The sequence below is a fragment of the Oncorhynchus nerka genome, linkage group LG9a, assembly GCF_034236695.1.
Source record: "Oncorhynchus nerka isolate Pitt River linkage group LG9a, Oner_Uvic_2.0, whole genome shotgun sequence".
NCBI lineage: Eukaryota > Metazoa > Chordata > Actinopteri > Salmoniformes > Salmonidae > Oncorhynchus > Oncorhynchus nerka.
Genome location: NC_088404.1, coordinates 25137688 through 25152809, shown reverse-complemented (window position 1 = coordinate 25152809; position 15122 = coordinate 25137688). Strand labels below are relative to the sequence as shown.

Sequence of the window (15122 nt, the reverse complement as noted above, 5' to 3'; positions counted from 1 at the left end):
ATGGTGACCGTGATATTGTAGTTAGTAGTTTGTATTCATGAGACAAGGGATGGGTGGGTAGTTGGGTGAGGAAACATGCAGTTTGAATATCTAGACACTAGATGGCAACATGCAATCACTATATAGGTATAGTATAGTGGATGATATAGGCTACGTTTATCAAGGAAAGGTTCAGAGACATGACTGTGTGACCTTTGCATATGTAAAACAAATATGTAAAACTAGTTTTGATATAGTAGCCTTCCTTATCTGGAAATGTATGTTTGGGGATAGATCTTTGACATAGTGATTGAGGTTTGTAAACTGAGCACCAGGGTGCAGTGTTGCTTCAATGATAAGCAGCCTGCAACTACAGTCAAATGTACCAACAATACTCTCCCTCAATCCCACAGATATCAACAGTGCCCCATATCAGGATGATTTACAGTTAAATTAGAAATATTCTATGTCCCAATTATCTCTCCTTCCTCCCAAAGTGTGTGATAGTTTACTTCCCTTTACTGACTAATATGGTGGAACATCCCACTAGCCCAAGCCTCCACCAATCCAATGCTTTTAAATTTGTCTGAAGTAACCTAGTGAACAAGTGTACACTTTAGGAGAAAGGCAATATTATTGGGATGCAGCCATGGCTATCTATGGCATTGGGCTATCAATCAGTTTAGGGACATTTTCTGTTGTTGCACATACATGTTGACAATATGGTATGTACATGTCTCTCTCTTTCTCTATCCCCCTCTCTCTACTCCTCTATCTATATGTCTATCTCCCTCTCAAACACATTCAGTTTTTGTGTGCCTGTTACACTTTTCAGCCTGTCGGAGGCTCAATCCACACACATCTCTCTCGCTCTCTCTGATTGTGATCAAGCCTTGGTCAATAAAATGATGCATCTTTAATAGTCAATGATGCAGTATAATGTCTGACCTTGGCAAGAAAATCAGATGTCTACTTTTCAATGAGCTCTAGCTATCTCCTTGTAAGGGACCACAGAGAGAGATACATTATGCATGTCATCCATTATTGATGGCCTTGAGTCATGTTACCATTATTGCTGTCAGAACAAATGCCTAAGGGACTTTGCTATCCATAGCATGACACATTATGTGGATAATCACATTATCCAGTTTATCCAATCCATTACAGTCAGATCATTAGCTTTGAATTTTGAAATCGTGTTCAAGTTACAGCATGTGAAAGGACTGCTTCATTTATGAAGGTATAGTTTCAAATAGTACGTTTTTTAAAAAGAAAGGAAATTACATGGATTTGAAGAGAAAATAATTATATAGATATTTCATATCCACTCCCCATTTGGGCTATACATTGAATTGAGTAGCCTGGTGTAAATTAAATTGTATGATGAGGTGGTCCTAATTCAAAATTTCTCTCACTGCTCGAGTTATGTCGAGTGTATTGGCCGTTTGAAGAACATAGCCCCGCCTCCAGCTACCAGGATCTTACTGCGTAAAACACAGACCACTGTAGCTGCTCTATGTGCTATGATGGAAACACTTCGAAGTTTCAGTTCGGATTGAGAAATATCAACTTGATTCGTTTCCACTGAAGGCAACGGGATAAAATATTGACACGTCAAAATACATCGCAGTCGGGCTTTAATTGCGTTCATTTAATTGCATTGGGCAACGTTGTGAGACATTTTGAGCCATTCATTCCAAAGTCCTCTTTACAGTATGAGGTGCAGTTATGGCAAGCAGTAGTAAGAAGTCAGTGGCGAGGACCCTGGAGGATCTGACGCTTGATTCGGGTTATGGTGGAGCAGCAGACTCCTTTAGGTCTTCCAGTGCTTCACTGTGCTGTTCCGAGGCACATATACCTTATGCGCATGGGGGGAATTTTTGGCATTTAACCGACTCCATGCACAGTCGCCACAACAGCCTGGACACGGTCAACACAGTCTTGGTCGAAGACTCCGATATCCTGGATTGCTCCGGCCAGTGCGCTAAACTACCCGAGCTCGAGTACGTGCCATGGAGCCTCGGGGAAGTAGAGAGCGCACTGAACAAGGACGAAGAGTTGAGGCTGGGGGTCGTGTCACAGGAGATCCTGGCTAGGCTCTCGGTCCTCATAAGCCGCGCACTCGTGAGGGTCGCCAAGGAAGCGCAGCGCCTGAGTTTGCGCTATGCCAAATGCACCAAATACGAGATTCAAAGTGCCATAAAGGTTGTCATGTCTTGGACAGTCTCTGTGAACTGCATCACCGCCGCACTCAGTGCCTTGTCTATGTACAACATGAGCACCGAGGACAAGTTCAGCCGCGGAAAGTCACTCAGATGCGGACTCATTTTCAACGTGGGGAAGTTCTTCAGGTGGATGGTGGACAGTCGAGTTGCGGTGAGGATCCACGAGCACGCTGCCATCTACCTGACAGCGTGCATGGAGAGTCTTTTCCGAGAGGTGTACGCACGCGCACTGGGCAGCGCACTTGTGGAGAAAGATAATGGGATCCCTAAATTCACTGTTGAGTCCCTCGAACAGGCCATCAACAACGATTCGGAGTTATGGGGGTTCCTGCAGCAGTATCAATACCTCATTTGTGGGAAGAATGCAAGTGGTAAGTTGTGTGTACATGACTAGTTCTGTGACGCATCTAGTCAGTGCGTAATTATAACGAATTCTTCATAATTGTGCCCAAAACATGGTGATGTGATTTCTTATCACCATCTGTAGTAATGTCATTATCAAGTTAGGAGTTCACTTTCTCATACTACAACATTTCTCGATGGACAGGGAGAAATAATCATGACTTCACACATCCCATCTGAATTAGACCATGTATTTTTCCCTGTGTCTGACATGGCAGGATCATCCTGGGTCCTGGGTAACCTCTTTGTTGATTTACTGTATTCAATATGTTGATGTATGAGCACAGAGAATGGCCCCTTCTGCCACTGCCATCAATGGGCATGGTTTATTTATGATAATGGAAGAGAGTGGGGAGAGGGAGCACCTAAACCCTCTGGGCTATGATCCATCTATTAAATAGATGACATTCTCAAGAGTTCTTCTTCAGTGTTGTGGTACTGTGAATGCATGATACATTGAAGCAGGCTATAATTCATCGGGGGAATATCTTGTGGATTTTTGTTCATGTCTAGCTTCTCATGCTTATAAGGGCATTTATCTCATTGCTGTGCAATACAGCTTTCAAACCTAAAAAAGGGCATTTTAAACGTAAGCTCTTACCTTCAGACTTCTTCATTGCTCATCCATACAGCAATACATTTAATCAGTTATAACCTAATAACCTAATGTAATAATAAGGTAATGTAATAGCAGACTGTATTACCTCTGTGGTAGATGCATTTAAAGTGCTGCTGTGGCTCCATACTCCAACAGGTTTATGTAATACAGAGCCCCAGGACACATAAGTGTTATTTGGAGTGATGTGAATGGGACTGAGTTGAAAACACAGAGGAGAAGTCCCTACTGATGCTGTGTTAAAGATAGCTAAGGGGCAGGAGAAAGAGGACATGTCAAATGGCTCACACAATGGTCAGAAGGTGGTGGCTCCTAAAGCCAAAACCATTTTTACATTGCACATTGTCACACCTATTGCAATGGCGACATGAGAAGGCCTTAACTGTGGCCTAACTGTAGAAGGTCATGACTTTCACAGCATTCTCATTTCCAATCTGTAACGATTTATCTCAGTGCTGGTTGGCCTTTTCACCCCATCCCAACCTCAACCCCTTTATATCGTTCCAGCCATTCTTTCTCTGCCAAGTAGGAGTAGGCTAATTGAGGTGATTTTTCAGTATTATGGTCATATCCGCTCCTCTCTCAGACTCAAGCGTTGCATATCTTTATAGCATTTCTGTTGCAACCAGAGCTATTTTCTTTCGCTGGTGCTTTTCATAAATATAACTCCAAATTTATTGAGGTGTTTAAATCTCCCTGTATGACTCCTCCTCCCACTCCCGCTCCCCTCTTCATCCATCCTCTCCTCCCTGAAGCCCTGGAGTAGCCCCCTTTGCTGGCAGCTTGAGCTACTTGGCCAGAGAGAGTGTATTTGTCCTGCAAGTTGGAGGTCAGAACACCTATTTTGCAAGTGTAATTGTTATAGGGTCCAGAGTTTCTCCTGACCATGTGATCTGACCAGGGAAAACTCTGGGCCTTATAGGCTAAGGTCCCAGAGGTCCTCGTCAGGTCATGTGGTTAGTAAATACTACTGGAACCTAGTTTAAGTTAACGCCTTACTTTACAAATGTCAAAGACCAAGAGAGCAGCATGTTATATCTAAAGAAAACAAACTATCATTCATTGGAAAGAGCTGTTATTATACAATCATCTACATTCCCCACTTTCCGGTGTGAAGTAAAGGCGTATTAATGTACTGTATGTGGTGAGCATTTCAAGTCATGGAAACCATTGGAACACAACAGGGTCCATTACCTCGACCACACACTGCTTCTGCTTAGACAACACTCTTTCTCCTATTCCTTCCCCCTGTTCTCACGTATACTGTAGCTACTAGCGGTTCTCCGTTGGCACATCAGGCATATGGTAACCCTGGCTCACCCCTCCCACACACCCGGGGGTTCATTTTAGCAGCTACTGCCTCAGTGTTCTGCTCAGGTGTTGGGTTCCCCTCTCTGCCTTTGGTATCCTGTCAAGACAGGAAGCTTGTTCAGTGGTGGAATTGCAGTGGCAGCCCCCGCAAGCTCAAGGCAGGGGTTGCTTGTAATTTCCCTTTGTGCATGTCACAAAAAATGTATCGAGAAACAGGACACTGATGCCAAGGGGTTTCTACCACCTGAGGATGACTCATAATCACACCTTGGCTGTGAGATGTCATGACTTTAGTGATGCACCTTTTCAAGTCTGGGCAGATGTTATGGAGATAGATGGTAGCTGGGAGGAGGGTCTCACCTCGTGTGGTAGAACCCTCTCCCATGGCATTTGACCCTTCACACAGCTCCCACTCCATCAAACGGTGACGTCCAAGTACAGAAAAGTACATAGCTCTTAGAGATGCAGGAAAATACAGCACTAGAATGAGTAGCCTTCTGGGAATGGCAATCAAAAATGCACATTTAAGCAGCAAAAATCTAAATATATTTTCCTCCATAATTGTATTTTTATTTTGCTGCATGCAGCGCAACTTAGACACCTGAGGCTTACTTCATTTAGGCTTAAGTTAATATGATGTTTTATGTCAGTATGATATGCTGTGTCTGAGTGTGTGTCTCTAGAGTCTATGAGGACTGCAGCTGTGAGAGAATGTGTAGGTTGAAGTTCCATTCAGGGGGTTCCATTCAGGCCAGGGAGCCTTTGTGCCTCATCCAGTGTTTCCCTGTGAGGTCGGTGCCTGGCGGCTGGTGCCCACAGTATGACATGTGCTGTGGTAAGCATTGTGGCCCACCAGGAATGACAGCGGTCTGCTGTGGTACCAGCCTGTTCCAGACCCTGTAATGTCTGGGGCTGGGATATCTGTGGCAGATAAAAACACACACATACACAAATTCATACACGCACACGCATAAAGAGTACACACACACACACACACACACACACACACACACACACACACAGTCACACACACGTTATGTTATTCTATCCTCATGGGGACCTAAAATACATTTCCATTCAAAATCCTATTTTCCCTAACCCCTAAACCTAACCTTAACCCATAACCCAAACCCTAAACCTAACTCCTAACCCTAAACCTAACCCCTAAGCTTAAAATAGCATTTGTCCTCATGTTTTACTATCCCTGTGGGGACTTTTGTGGATTTTAGTTCCCCACGAGGGTAGAATAACACACACACACACACACACACACACACACACACACACACACACACACACACACACACACACAAGCCCCTTGCAATTACAGAGCAGAACTGGGTTTAATAATGAGGAGCCAGGGCAGGCAATGTTAATGTCAGATGGTGTGTGGCAGTGATTTCACAGACATTTGAGGCGAGGAGGGATTCTTGCCAACTTTACCTCATATGATCAAGCACTACGACGTGATCAAAACCAGGCTACTCCCCACCCAGGACCCAAGGTGGAGATTGATTGTGTTTCTAAAGATTATCTTCAACATTAGGCCTTAGAGCCCTAAGAGGATTTCTGAAAAACATTTAGCTGTCTTCCTTTCTCATCCACTGCTGTGCATGATGACACATGTAGCTGGCAGACTGGCACTAAGTACTGTCACTTTGCACCAGAAAGACAGAAACTGAGCATCAGCACCATTGTATCCAAGAAGAGCTTGGAAATATAATCCTATGAAAAACCTGCAGTCTGCAGTGCTGTACCAGCAAGCAAGCGCATGCAATAGGGAGACCACAATAGTTATCCGGCAGGGATCTGAGACATCGGTTGAATCCTAACTTCCAAATGTATGTAGCCTCCCATTGATATCACTGCATGACTAAGTAAACATTTTATTTAAGTGGAAGTTAGGATTCAACCCATAGTGAATGGCTCATGGTGTGTGGAAAATCTGGAATTTTTGTAAAGAGGCTTTGGCATGAGGAAGTTAACAACAGATCAGTACTTCTGAATTTAGCTGGAAGAAGACAGTCTACAAGTTTCAACATGTGGATTAGTCAGACAAAACTGTGTGTCACACAATCATTCTCTATAGCCTTGCTACTAGTGATTACTTCTCTTACTGTAGCTTGGAGGCACAATCTAGTTCAGCATGCAGTATTTGGGTTGAACATTTGTTCTGGATGTAAATGTATTAAATCAACTAGCATTAGTTTATATATGATTTTGTTTTTCATTATGTATTTGCATAATTCAAAATGAATATAGCCAACAATAGAATTTGATTTGTAATTTGTTGTCATTTACTACAATGCTGCAAAAGGCTTATTGTCAGTGACAATGTGTATTTCACTTTGCTGCTGCCTATGGGAAGGAGAATAGCTCAAATTGACTCAGCCAGTGTGGCATGTCGGGGCAAGACATGATAGGTGAACTATGAACAATGGTCTCTCTGTATTTCTCTTTCTCTCTCTCTCTTCCCATTGTCTTTTCTCTGCTATGTTTATGTTTCCCTCAGCCGACACCAGATTTAGTCAAATAAAGCCTCTAATCTGGTCAAAGATCAACATCAGGGTCTTTCTATAAATAAAGGGGCCAATGTGTGACTTCAGGGTAAAACAAAATAATGGTTTGATATACATTTAAATATCCATTTTCTTGCAGCTTCACATGTGTAGTTACAGGATTAAGAGTCTAGATAGGCACAATGAGACCGTAACTCTTAGCAACAACAAAACATCTACATCATTCAAAATGTCACATGAAATATGGACATTGAATGTTTCTTTGTCATGCCTAGTTGCCAGGTCTGAACTTCTCTATCATTTATAGCCATGCTAATCGTTCCAGAAGAATGAAGAAGATAAACAACAGCATTTCTATATTTTTTAAAATAGTTGATATAATAATTTAATACAATAATACAATACAATGGGTTCTGTCAACAAAGTCACGGACAATAATCATAACCAAGAATTAAATCATTATAATCAGTAAACTCTTCAAGCAGTGTGTGTGTGTGTGTGTGTGAAAACTAGACATCACATTCTTGCCTCCTATGTCCTTGTTTCCTCCACTCCTTGCCTCTCCTTGAAAGTACATTGGAGACAGTGGGGAGGAACCTTCCCTCCTCTCCCTCAATGTGCTTTGAGAGGGAGGTGAGGGATGGAGGAAACAAAGGGAGAATCTCAATTGCATTTCCTTAATTTCCTTCTTATCCAATGGGTTTTGAGAATGAGACGAGGAGAGAGGACGCAGCAAATCAAGGAAATGCTATTGAGGACAGAGGAAGCAAGTATTTGACAGCTATTAACCATTTTTGACAGTGCCAGACTGACTGACTGACAAACTGAGCCATAAAACCCATGGCGTGTCCAGAAACATCCCCTAGCCCCTACTGCCCAGAGTCTAGACACTTGTGGAGATCTGAGCAGGATTGATAGGTAGTGACATAGTGAGAGCTCCACCTTACCCTCTGAAAGTCTTTGTGCAATTTTGGCAGTATTGCTTACACCTGTCCAGTTTTCTCAGATCTCCACAAAGGTCTGTGGGTAGGACTAGGGGTTGTTTCTGGACAGGACCCCACAACCATTCAGGTGTGTGGTGGACCTACAGCACGACACTTGAGGTATTGGATGGATGTTTCATTACATTGCTATACACACACAGATTTGCACAGGTGTAAGCTGGACACACCCACAACACCCCATCAGGCTGATCAGACAGGTTTGAGTAGCTGGAGACCTGCTGCAAACAGTGAAAGGATATATTTACATGTCTACTATTCACACCCGTGCTTCATTCCAGCTAGTTAGATGTGCAACCACTGACTAAATATAGTTAAAGCATATCTCTAGTCTAGCAATAGATACGATTGTTTTGACTGTATAGCATCAATTAACAAGATATTTTATTGATTTATTTAGCCTTTATTTAACTAGGCAAGTCAGTTAAGAACAAATTCTTAATTACAATGACGGCCTAGGAACAGTGAGTTAACTGCCTTTGACGGCCTAGGAACAGTGAGTTAATTGCCTTGTTCAGGGGCAGAATGACAGACCTAGGCAAGTCAGTTAAGAACAAATTCTTAATTACAATGACGGCCTAGGAACAGTTCTTGTTCTTAACTGCCTTTGACGGCCTAGGAACAGTGAGTTAACTGCCTTGTTCAGGGGCAGAATGACAGACCTTGGGATTTGATCTAGCAACATTTCAGTTACTGGCCCAACGCTCTAACCACTAGGCTACCTGCCGCCACTGCCTCCCCAGATTACCAATGGTTAGCTAGGTAGCTAGGAATTATCAGTCAGCTAACCATTTACAGTAACAGCAGTTCATTAATAAGTTAATACACAATCTTATGCAGAAATGTAGAAATCTTACCTTATCTTGGAACTGTGGCACGGTATGAGCAGAAATGAATGAATAGATTTATAGAATGGAGTTGGAAGGGTGACCTCCTACTTTGAAAGGACAGGAAGAGTTGGCTGTGCACTTGACCAGGCATTCCACATTTAACCCCAACCACGTTTGAACATCAAAATATCAAGTAGTTTTTTTGTTTTATATGCAAAAACAAAAAAACAAGCCATTTCTATTCAAAAAGGAATAAACAGGCAGTTTTCATGTTCCCGATTGCTCAGTTTTAACTTGGAAAACAAAAGACCAAAACATACACAGGCCGTAATCTTATCTTAAGAATCTTGATTTAATGTTGTCCGGGAAGTAGGCTAATTATCTTGAGCGTCATAACAACAGACACCAAAATGCTCTGTCAATCCTCCAGATCAACATTCATTCCAGCCCTTTGACAGCGTGCAGTATCACACTCTTTAACACTCGACTGTCATTCAGAAAATCCTTTCCTGAATCAGCTGATGTTGCCTGATAATGTCCCCGTGAAACTAAACAGCTAGACATCAAACGCGCATCAAACAACTATTATGTGTAATTATTGAAAAAAAACCCCGTTAATGACAGTATCGGTTTTTGTTTTATTACTCATATTAAAGTTACTCTTTCTGTTTGAAGCATTGTATTTTGCAATCACATACATTATTTTGGATCAATGTTTAATTCAATTGATAAATGCCTAGTATATTATATAAGAAGAAGAACATTTATCATAAATGTAAGGAAAGAAAGGTAGTGTTTAAAGTCACCCGATTTTTGTCAAATCTGTGAAGACTCCAAGCGTGAGAAACATTTTCATACATTTTTGTACTTGTCCCCCGTAGGAATCGAACCCACAACCCTGGCGTTTCACATGCTGTTGTGCAAATGGAATAGACAACAGGTGGAAATTATAGGCAATTAGCAAGACACCCCCAATAAAGGAGTGGTTCTGCAGGTGGCAGCCACAGACCACTTCTCAGTTCCTATGCTTCCTGGCTGATGTTTTGGTCACTTTTGAATGCTGGCAGTGCTTTCACTTAGTGGTAGCATGAGACAGAGTCTACAACCCACACAAGTGGCTCAGGTAGTGCAGCTCATCCAGGATGGCACATCAATGTGAGCTGTGGCAAGAAGGTTTGCTGTGTCTGTCAGCGTAGTGTCCAGAGCATGGAGGCGCTACCAGGAGACAGGCCAGTACATCAGGAGACGTGGAGGAGACCGTAGAAGGGCAACAACCCAGCAGCAGGACCGCTACCTCCGCCTTTGTGCAAGGAGGAGCAGGAGGAGCACTGCCAGAGCCCTGCAAAATGACCTCCAGCAGGCCACAAATGTGCATGTGTCTGCTCAAACGGTCAGAAACAGACTCCATGAGGGTGGTATGAGGGCCCGACGTCTACAGGTGGGGGTTGTGCTTACTGCCCAACACCGTGCAGGACGTTTGGCATTTGCCAGAGAACACCAAGATTGGCAAATTCGCCACTGGCGCCCTGTGCTCTTCACAGATGAAAGCAGGTTCACACTGAGCACGTGACAGACGTGACAGAGTCTGGAGACGCCGTGGAGAACGTTCTGCTGCCTGCAACATCCTCCAGCATGACCGGTTTGGCGGTGGGTTAGTCATGGTGTGGGGTGGCATTTCTTTGGGGGCCCGCAAAGCCCTCCATGTGCTCACCAGAGGTAGCCTGACTGCCATTAGGTACCGAGATGAGATCCTAGACCCCTTGTGAGACCATATGCTGGTGCGGTTGGCCCTGGGTTCCTCCTAATGCAAGACAATGCTAGACCTCATGTGACTGGAGTGTGTCAGCAGTTCCTGCAAGAGGAAGGCATTGATGCTATGGACTGGCCCGCCCGTTCCCCAGACCTGAATCCAATTGAGCACATCTGGGACATCATGTCTCGCTCCATCCACCAACGCTACATTGCACCACAGACTGTCCAGGAGTTGGCGGATGTTTTAGTCCAGGTCTGGGAGGAGATCCCTCAGGAGACCATCCGCCACCTCACCAGGAGCATGCCTAGGCGTTGTAGGGAGGTCATACAGGCACGTGGAGGCCACACACACTACTGAGCCTCATTTTGACTTGTTTTAAGGACATTACATCAAAGTTGGATCAGCCTGTAGTGTGGTTTTCCACTTTCATTTTGAGTGTGACTCCAAATCCAGACCTCCATGGGTTGATAAATTTGATTTCCATTGATAATTTTTGTGTGATTTTGTTGTCAGCACATTCAACTATGTAAAGAAAAAAGTATTTAATAAGAATATTTCATTCATTCAGATCTAGGATGTGTTATTTTAGTGTTCCCTTAATTTTTTTGAGCAGTGTATATTTTGCTGCATTCTGAGGTGTTCATAACCTTTAACAGCCGTTTGCTGGTATGAAATGCCAATGGGAACACTATAATATACTATTCCCACTAATCCTCAGCTATGGCAATGGGGCTCTGTCTTGTGGCTTTGTGAGATAAAGGTATAGGGACACTATTATTCTAGCCTTGTGTAAACCACTTTGTGTGCTTCCCCTACAGAGGGGAAATACATGACTATCAGCTGTACAAACACAGAGCCTGATGTAGTTCATATAGAAGATATAAACATCTTCGCTCCAGGCATGTCACCGTCTCAGAGAAATAAACATGTACCTATTCCCATGTGATTTCTCATTTGTAGTGTTATTAAAGGTATAGACGGTTCAGGGCACGGGGAACAACATTAAGACAATTTATTCAACATACTGACGATGTCACCGCAGACATGCTCTGTGTGTGTGTGTTTGTGTGTGTATGTTTGAGAAAGAGAACAGCAATCACAAAATTATACTTTTTTTGCTGGGTCACTTCCTAGAGCCCAGTGGAACTGCTGATGGAATACTGATTCTGCTCCGAAGGACCGCTATCCCATTACCTCCCATGTGAGATCAGAACGGTCACCTCAGGAGTGTGTGTGTGTGTGTGCACTTCCTCCCTTTGCCCCTAACAGCTCTCACAGCCTTGGCCCTTGCTTTAGTCAGAAAACCCTCTAACCCTAGTCGGATAGATTCAATAAGATTACTCCTGAAAAGAGAGGATATCTCTATTCTCTCTCTTCTCTGAGTCTCCTTTCTCAGTGCATTCATAATGAGGCACCTTTCTGTCATGGCTTTTATTCAGAGTAAGAGAGAGGTCGTATTCACTACAGTTCTATTTAATTGAAGTAGGCAACAAATGGAAGAAAATGGACTGAAACAGGGAGAAACTACCTGAACTTGTCCAATAAGAAAAAAAATTGCTACGGCGTTAAGAACCATGAGTTTGGGTGACCTTGTCCTTTCCTGGCTGTCGGGCAGGGGACTAATAGTGCTGTCAGTCCAGACATTGAGGGCCCTACTGGGAACCCATTCCTCCCTTCAGCCCTGCCTACTACAAACTGAGAGACAGACACATGTGCCTGGGCCTTGACAGATATCCCCCTATCCAGCTTCCTTCTCTAGTTTCAACATGTGTGTGTCCGTGATGGGTGGAGGTGGGTAGATGGGTATGTGTGTGTGTGTGGGTACATGTGTGTGGGTCTGTGGAAGTGTGTGTGAGTCTGTGTAAAGTGAAAGCCTGTCAGAAACCACATTCGTACAGGCAGCTCTCTCTCTTCCCCCCTAACTCTTAGACATTGACTGAGTAGCTCTCCTCAGCCTTGTGTAGTACCCACGACATATGGTACGCATTACTCCTCAAAATGCATTACTCCTCGCAACGCATTACTCCTCAAAATGCATTACTCCTAAAAACATTACTATTCGAAATGTATTACTTGTTGAAACGCAATACTCCTAAAAACACATTACTCCTCGAAATGCATTACTCCTCGAAATGCATTACTCCTAACCACATTACTCCTCGAAACACATTACTCCTCGAAACACATTACTCCTCGAAATGCATTACCCCTAAAAAAAATACTCCTCAATGCATTACTGCTAAAAAAACATTGCTCCTCGAAACGCATTACTCCTAAAAACATTACTCCTTGAAATGCATTACTCCTAAAAACATTACTCCTTGAAATGCATTACTCCTAAAAACATTACTCCTTGAAATACATTACTCCTCAAAACACATTGCTCCACGAAATGCATTACTCCTAAAAACATTACTCCTCGAAATGCATTACTCCTGAAAGGTATATCTATTTTTGTTTCATTACATTTTTTATTGCAAACAGATGGTGGTTTCTGTGTGACTCTTATTTCATCCTCACTGAGGACCAGTGACACACAGAATAACAGATTCACTGTGACAAAACAGATGGAGTGGAGGTAAAGCATGGCCCTTCATTTTGCCACCTTATTCCCAACATAGTACGTTCATGTGTTGGGGGAGAGGGAAGGACACTTAAGATTAGATTTATATTTGTCTTAAATAACTGAAATAAGGAAGCTCAGATGGTTTCTCTATCGTGGGAGCATTTTGTAGTTTTACTTAAAGCTAACTGTTTGTTTTGCCATATGTATTTGCTTTATGGTTTAGTAACATTGACTAATGAAGACCACTTCAAAATCTCAGTGCTTTACAGGGTAATGTTCAATAAGGGAAATATGTATAGTGCAGTTGTATCTGGTAACTTGATCTATTCAGCAGAGTCCAGAAATGACAATAATTGGACTCAAGAGAGATTAAAGGGGTACACACAGAAGGAGAGAAAGAGAGAGAGAGAGGTGATAGCACTTGCAACAGTTCGAGATTTCATCAGCTCTAACTCCAGAAGGCTACCACTATTTCACTGTTGTGTGTTGTTCTGTACTAGATGTGTTCAAAGTTAGTTCATCCTAGTGATTTCTGATTAATGGCCAGTCACCACTGTGTGGTAGATAAGTAGATGATGTGGTCGTTGTCTTTATTTTCTCAGTATCAGTCATCAGACAGACACTGAAACTAAATGTACAGTGACTCACAGGGACTGGCAGAGTAGGTGACAGGTTAGGTTGTGACAGGTGTGTCAGGCCTTGTCTCAGCATGTCGCCCTTTGTGAGCCAGACAGGTGTGTGTGAGAGAGTCTGGCACACTTCCTGCACTGTGGAAGTCTCCCGTTCAAAGGAGCCACAGATCAAGTAAGGACGTTCACTAAGAACAAGTTACCAACAGGTTTGCATAGCAAGAGACCAGGCTGGAGTCTTGAGAGGCAAAAATCTAATTCGGAAACCAGTGAAATAAGTGTAGTCAGTGACTTTGTGTCGTTTGCTACCGTGGAGTTATCAGCCATAACAAGCCTAGGCAGTGCAGTTGTTTATATTATCAAAGGAATAATTAGACACACAAACTCCTACATTAAAGCCTTTCTAACTCACATCCCCCAAATGAATGAACACCTTCATCAGATTTCCTGTTCCTGTGTCTGTCTGTGGGCCCATGCAAGTGACGCTCAGTCACAGAGAAGAAAGCTCTCAGGTCACATGATTCAAGTAATGAAGCTCTCTCTCATTAAGTTCCTGACTGTGGGCCGTGGAGCTGAGTGCTGTGTCTGGCTGGCTCGTCTGTGATCACAGAGACAAAAGACAGTGTGTTTGATGAATTTAAACAGCGGCAAGCTAATTGCGGTGATGAATGCTAACAAATGTGTCTCTTCCTATCTGGGGTTGTAAGGAAGGAGGTTAGCTAGTCCAGTAGAATTCCAGTGGTTCTGGAACGTTCCTCCTAATGTTTTATGGTAATATTATTACACTCAGGATGGCAGGGGGCCCAGGGATGAGGGACTGTGTTGAAATGGCAAAACCGCCATATTTTTCTCCCATAGCTTTTTAGTAAATGTCACATTCAGATCTGAAGGCACCGGTTCAATACTCATCTATATTGAAGTTCCCTTTTGGAAAAATAAAGTTATTCTATTCCATTCCATTCTACTTTATTGCTCCCCAGAAGATTATGATAGATGTTAAAACAGTATTCTCTGCCCCTATAACCTTCTGCCAACCTGCAGACCTTATCACCTCCTAGTTGGTAATCTCATTCACAGCTGCAGTCAGTGAGAGACAGACTTTGACTGGTTGGTGCGCATCGTATTGCTACCAGATCCAGAGCTGAGCGATGGAGAGATAAATAAGGAGGCACAGAGAGGGAGAGAAAGAAAGAGATAAACAGAGACAGCGAGAGGGGGGAGTGAAGGAGAGAAAGAGAGAAAGAGAGAGAAAAAGAGCTCTAAGCCCTGCACCCTGCAGTGAACTCCTGGG

At 43.1% G+C, this 15122-nt stretch overlaps 1 protein-coding gene across 2 annotated transcripts in view; it reads left to right on the top strand.

Annotated features, from left to right (window-relative positions):
* Positions 1 to 1481: 1481 nt before the first annotated feature.
* Positions 1482 to 15122, top strand: part of LOC115134096 (ankyrin repeat and BTB/POZ domain-containing protein 3-B-like) — a 105707-nt gene continuing 92066 nt past the window's right edge. For both annotated transcript variants that reach the window (XM_029667737.2, XM_029667736.2), the window contains exon 1: positions 1482 to 2575. In XM_029667737.2, the coding sequence (XP_029523597.1) occupies positions 1708 to 2575 (868 nt within the window). In that variant the 5' untranslated portion in view covers positions 1482 to 1707. The remainder of the gene's footprint in view (positions 2576 to 15122) is intronic.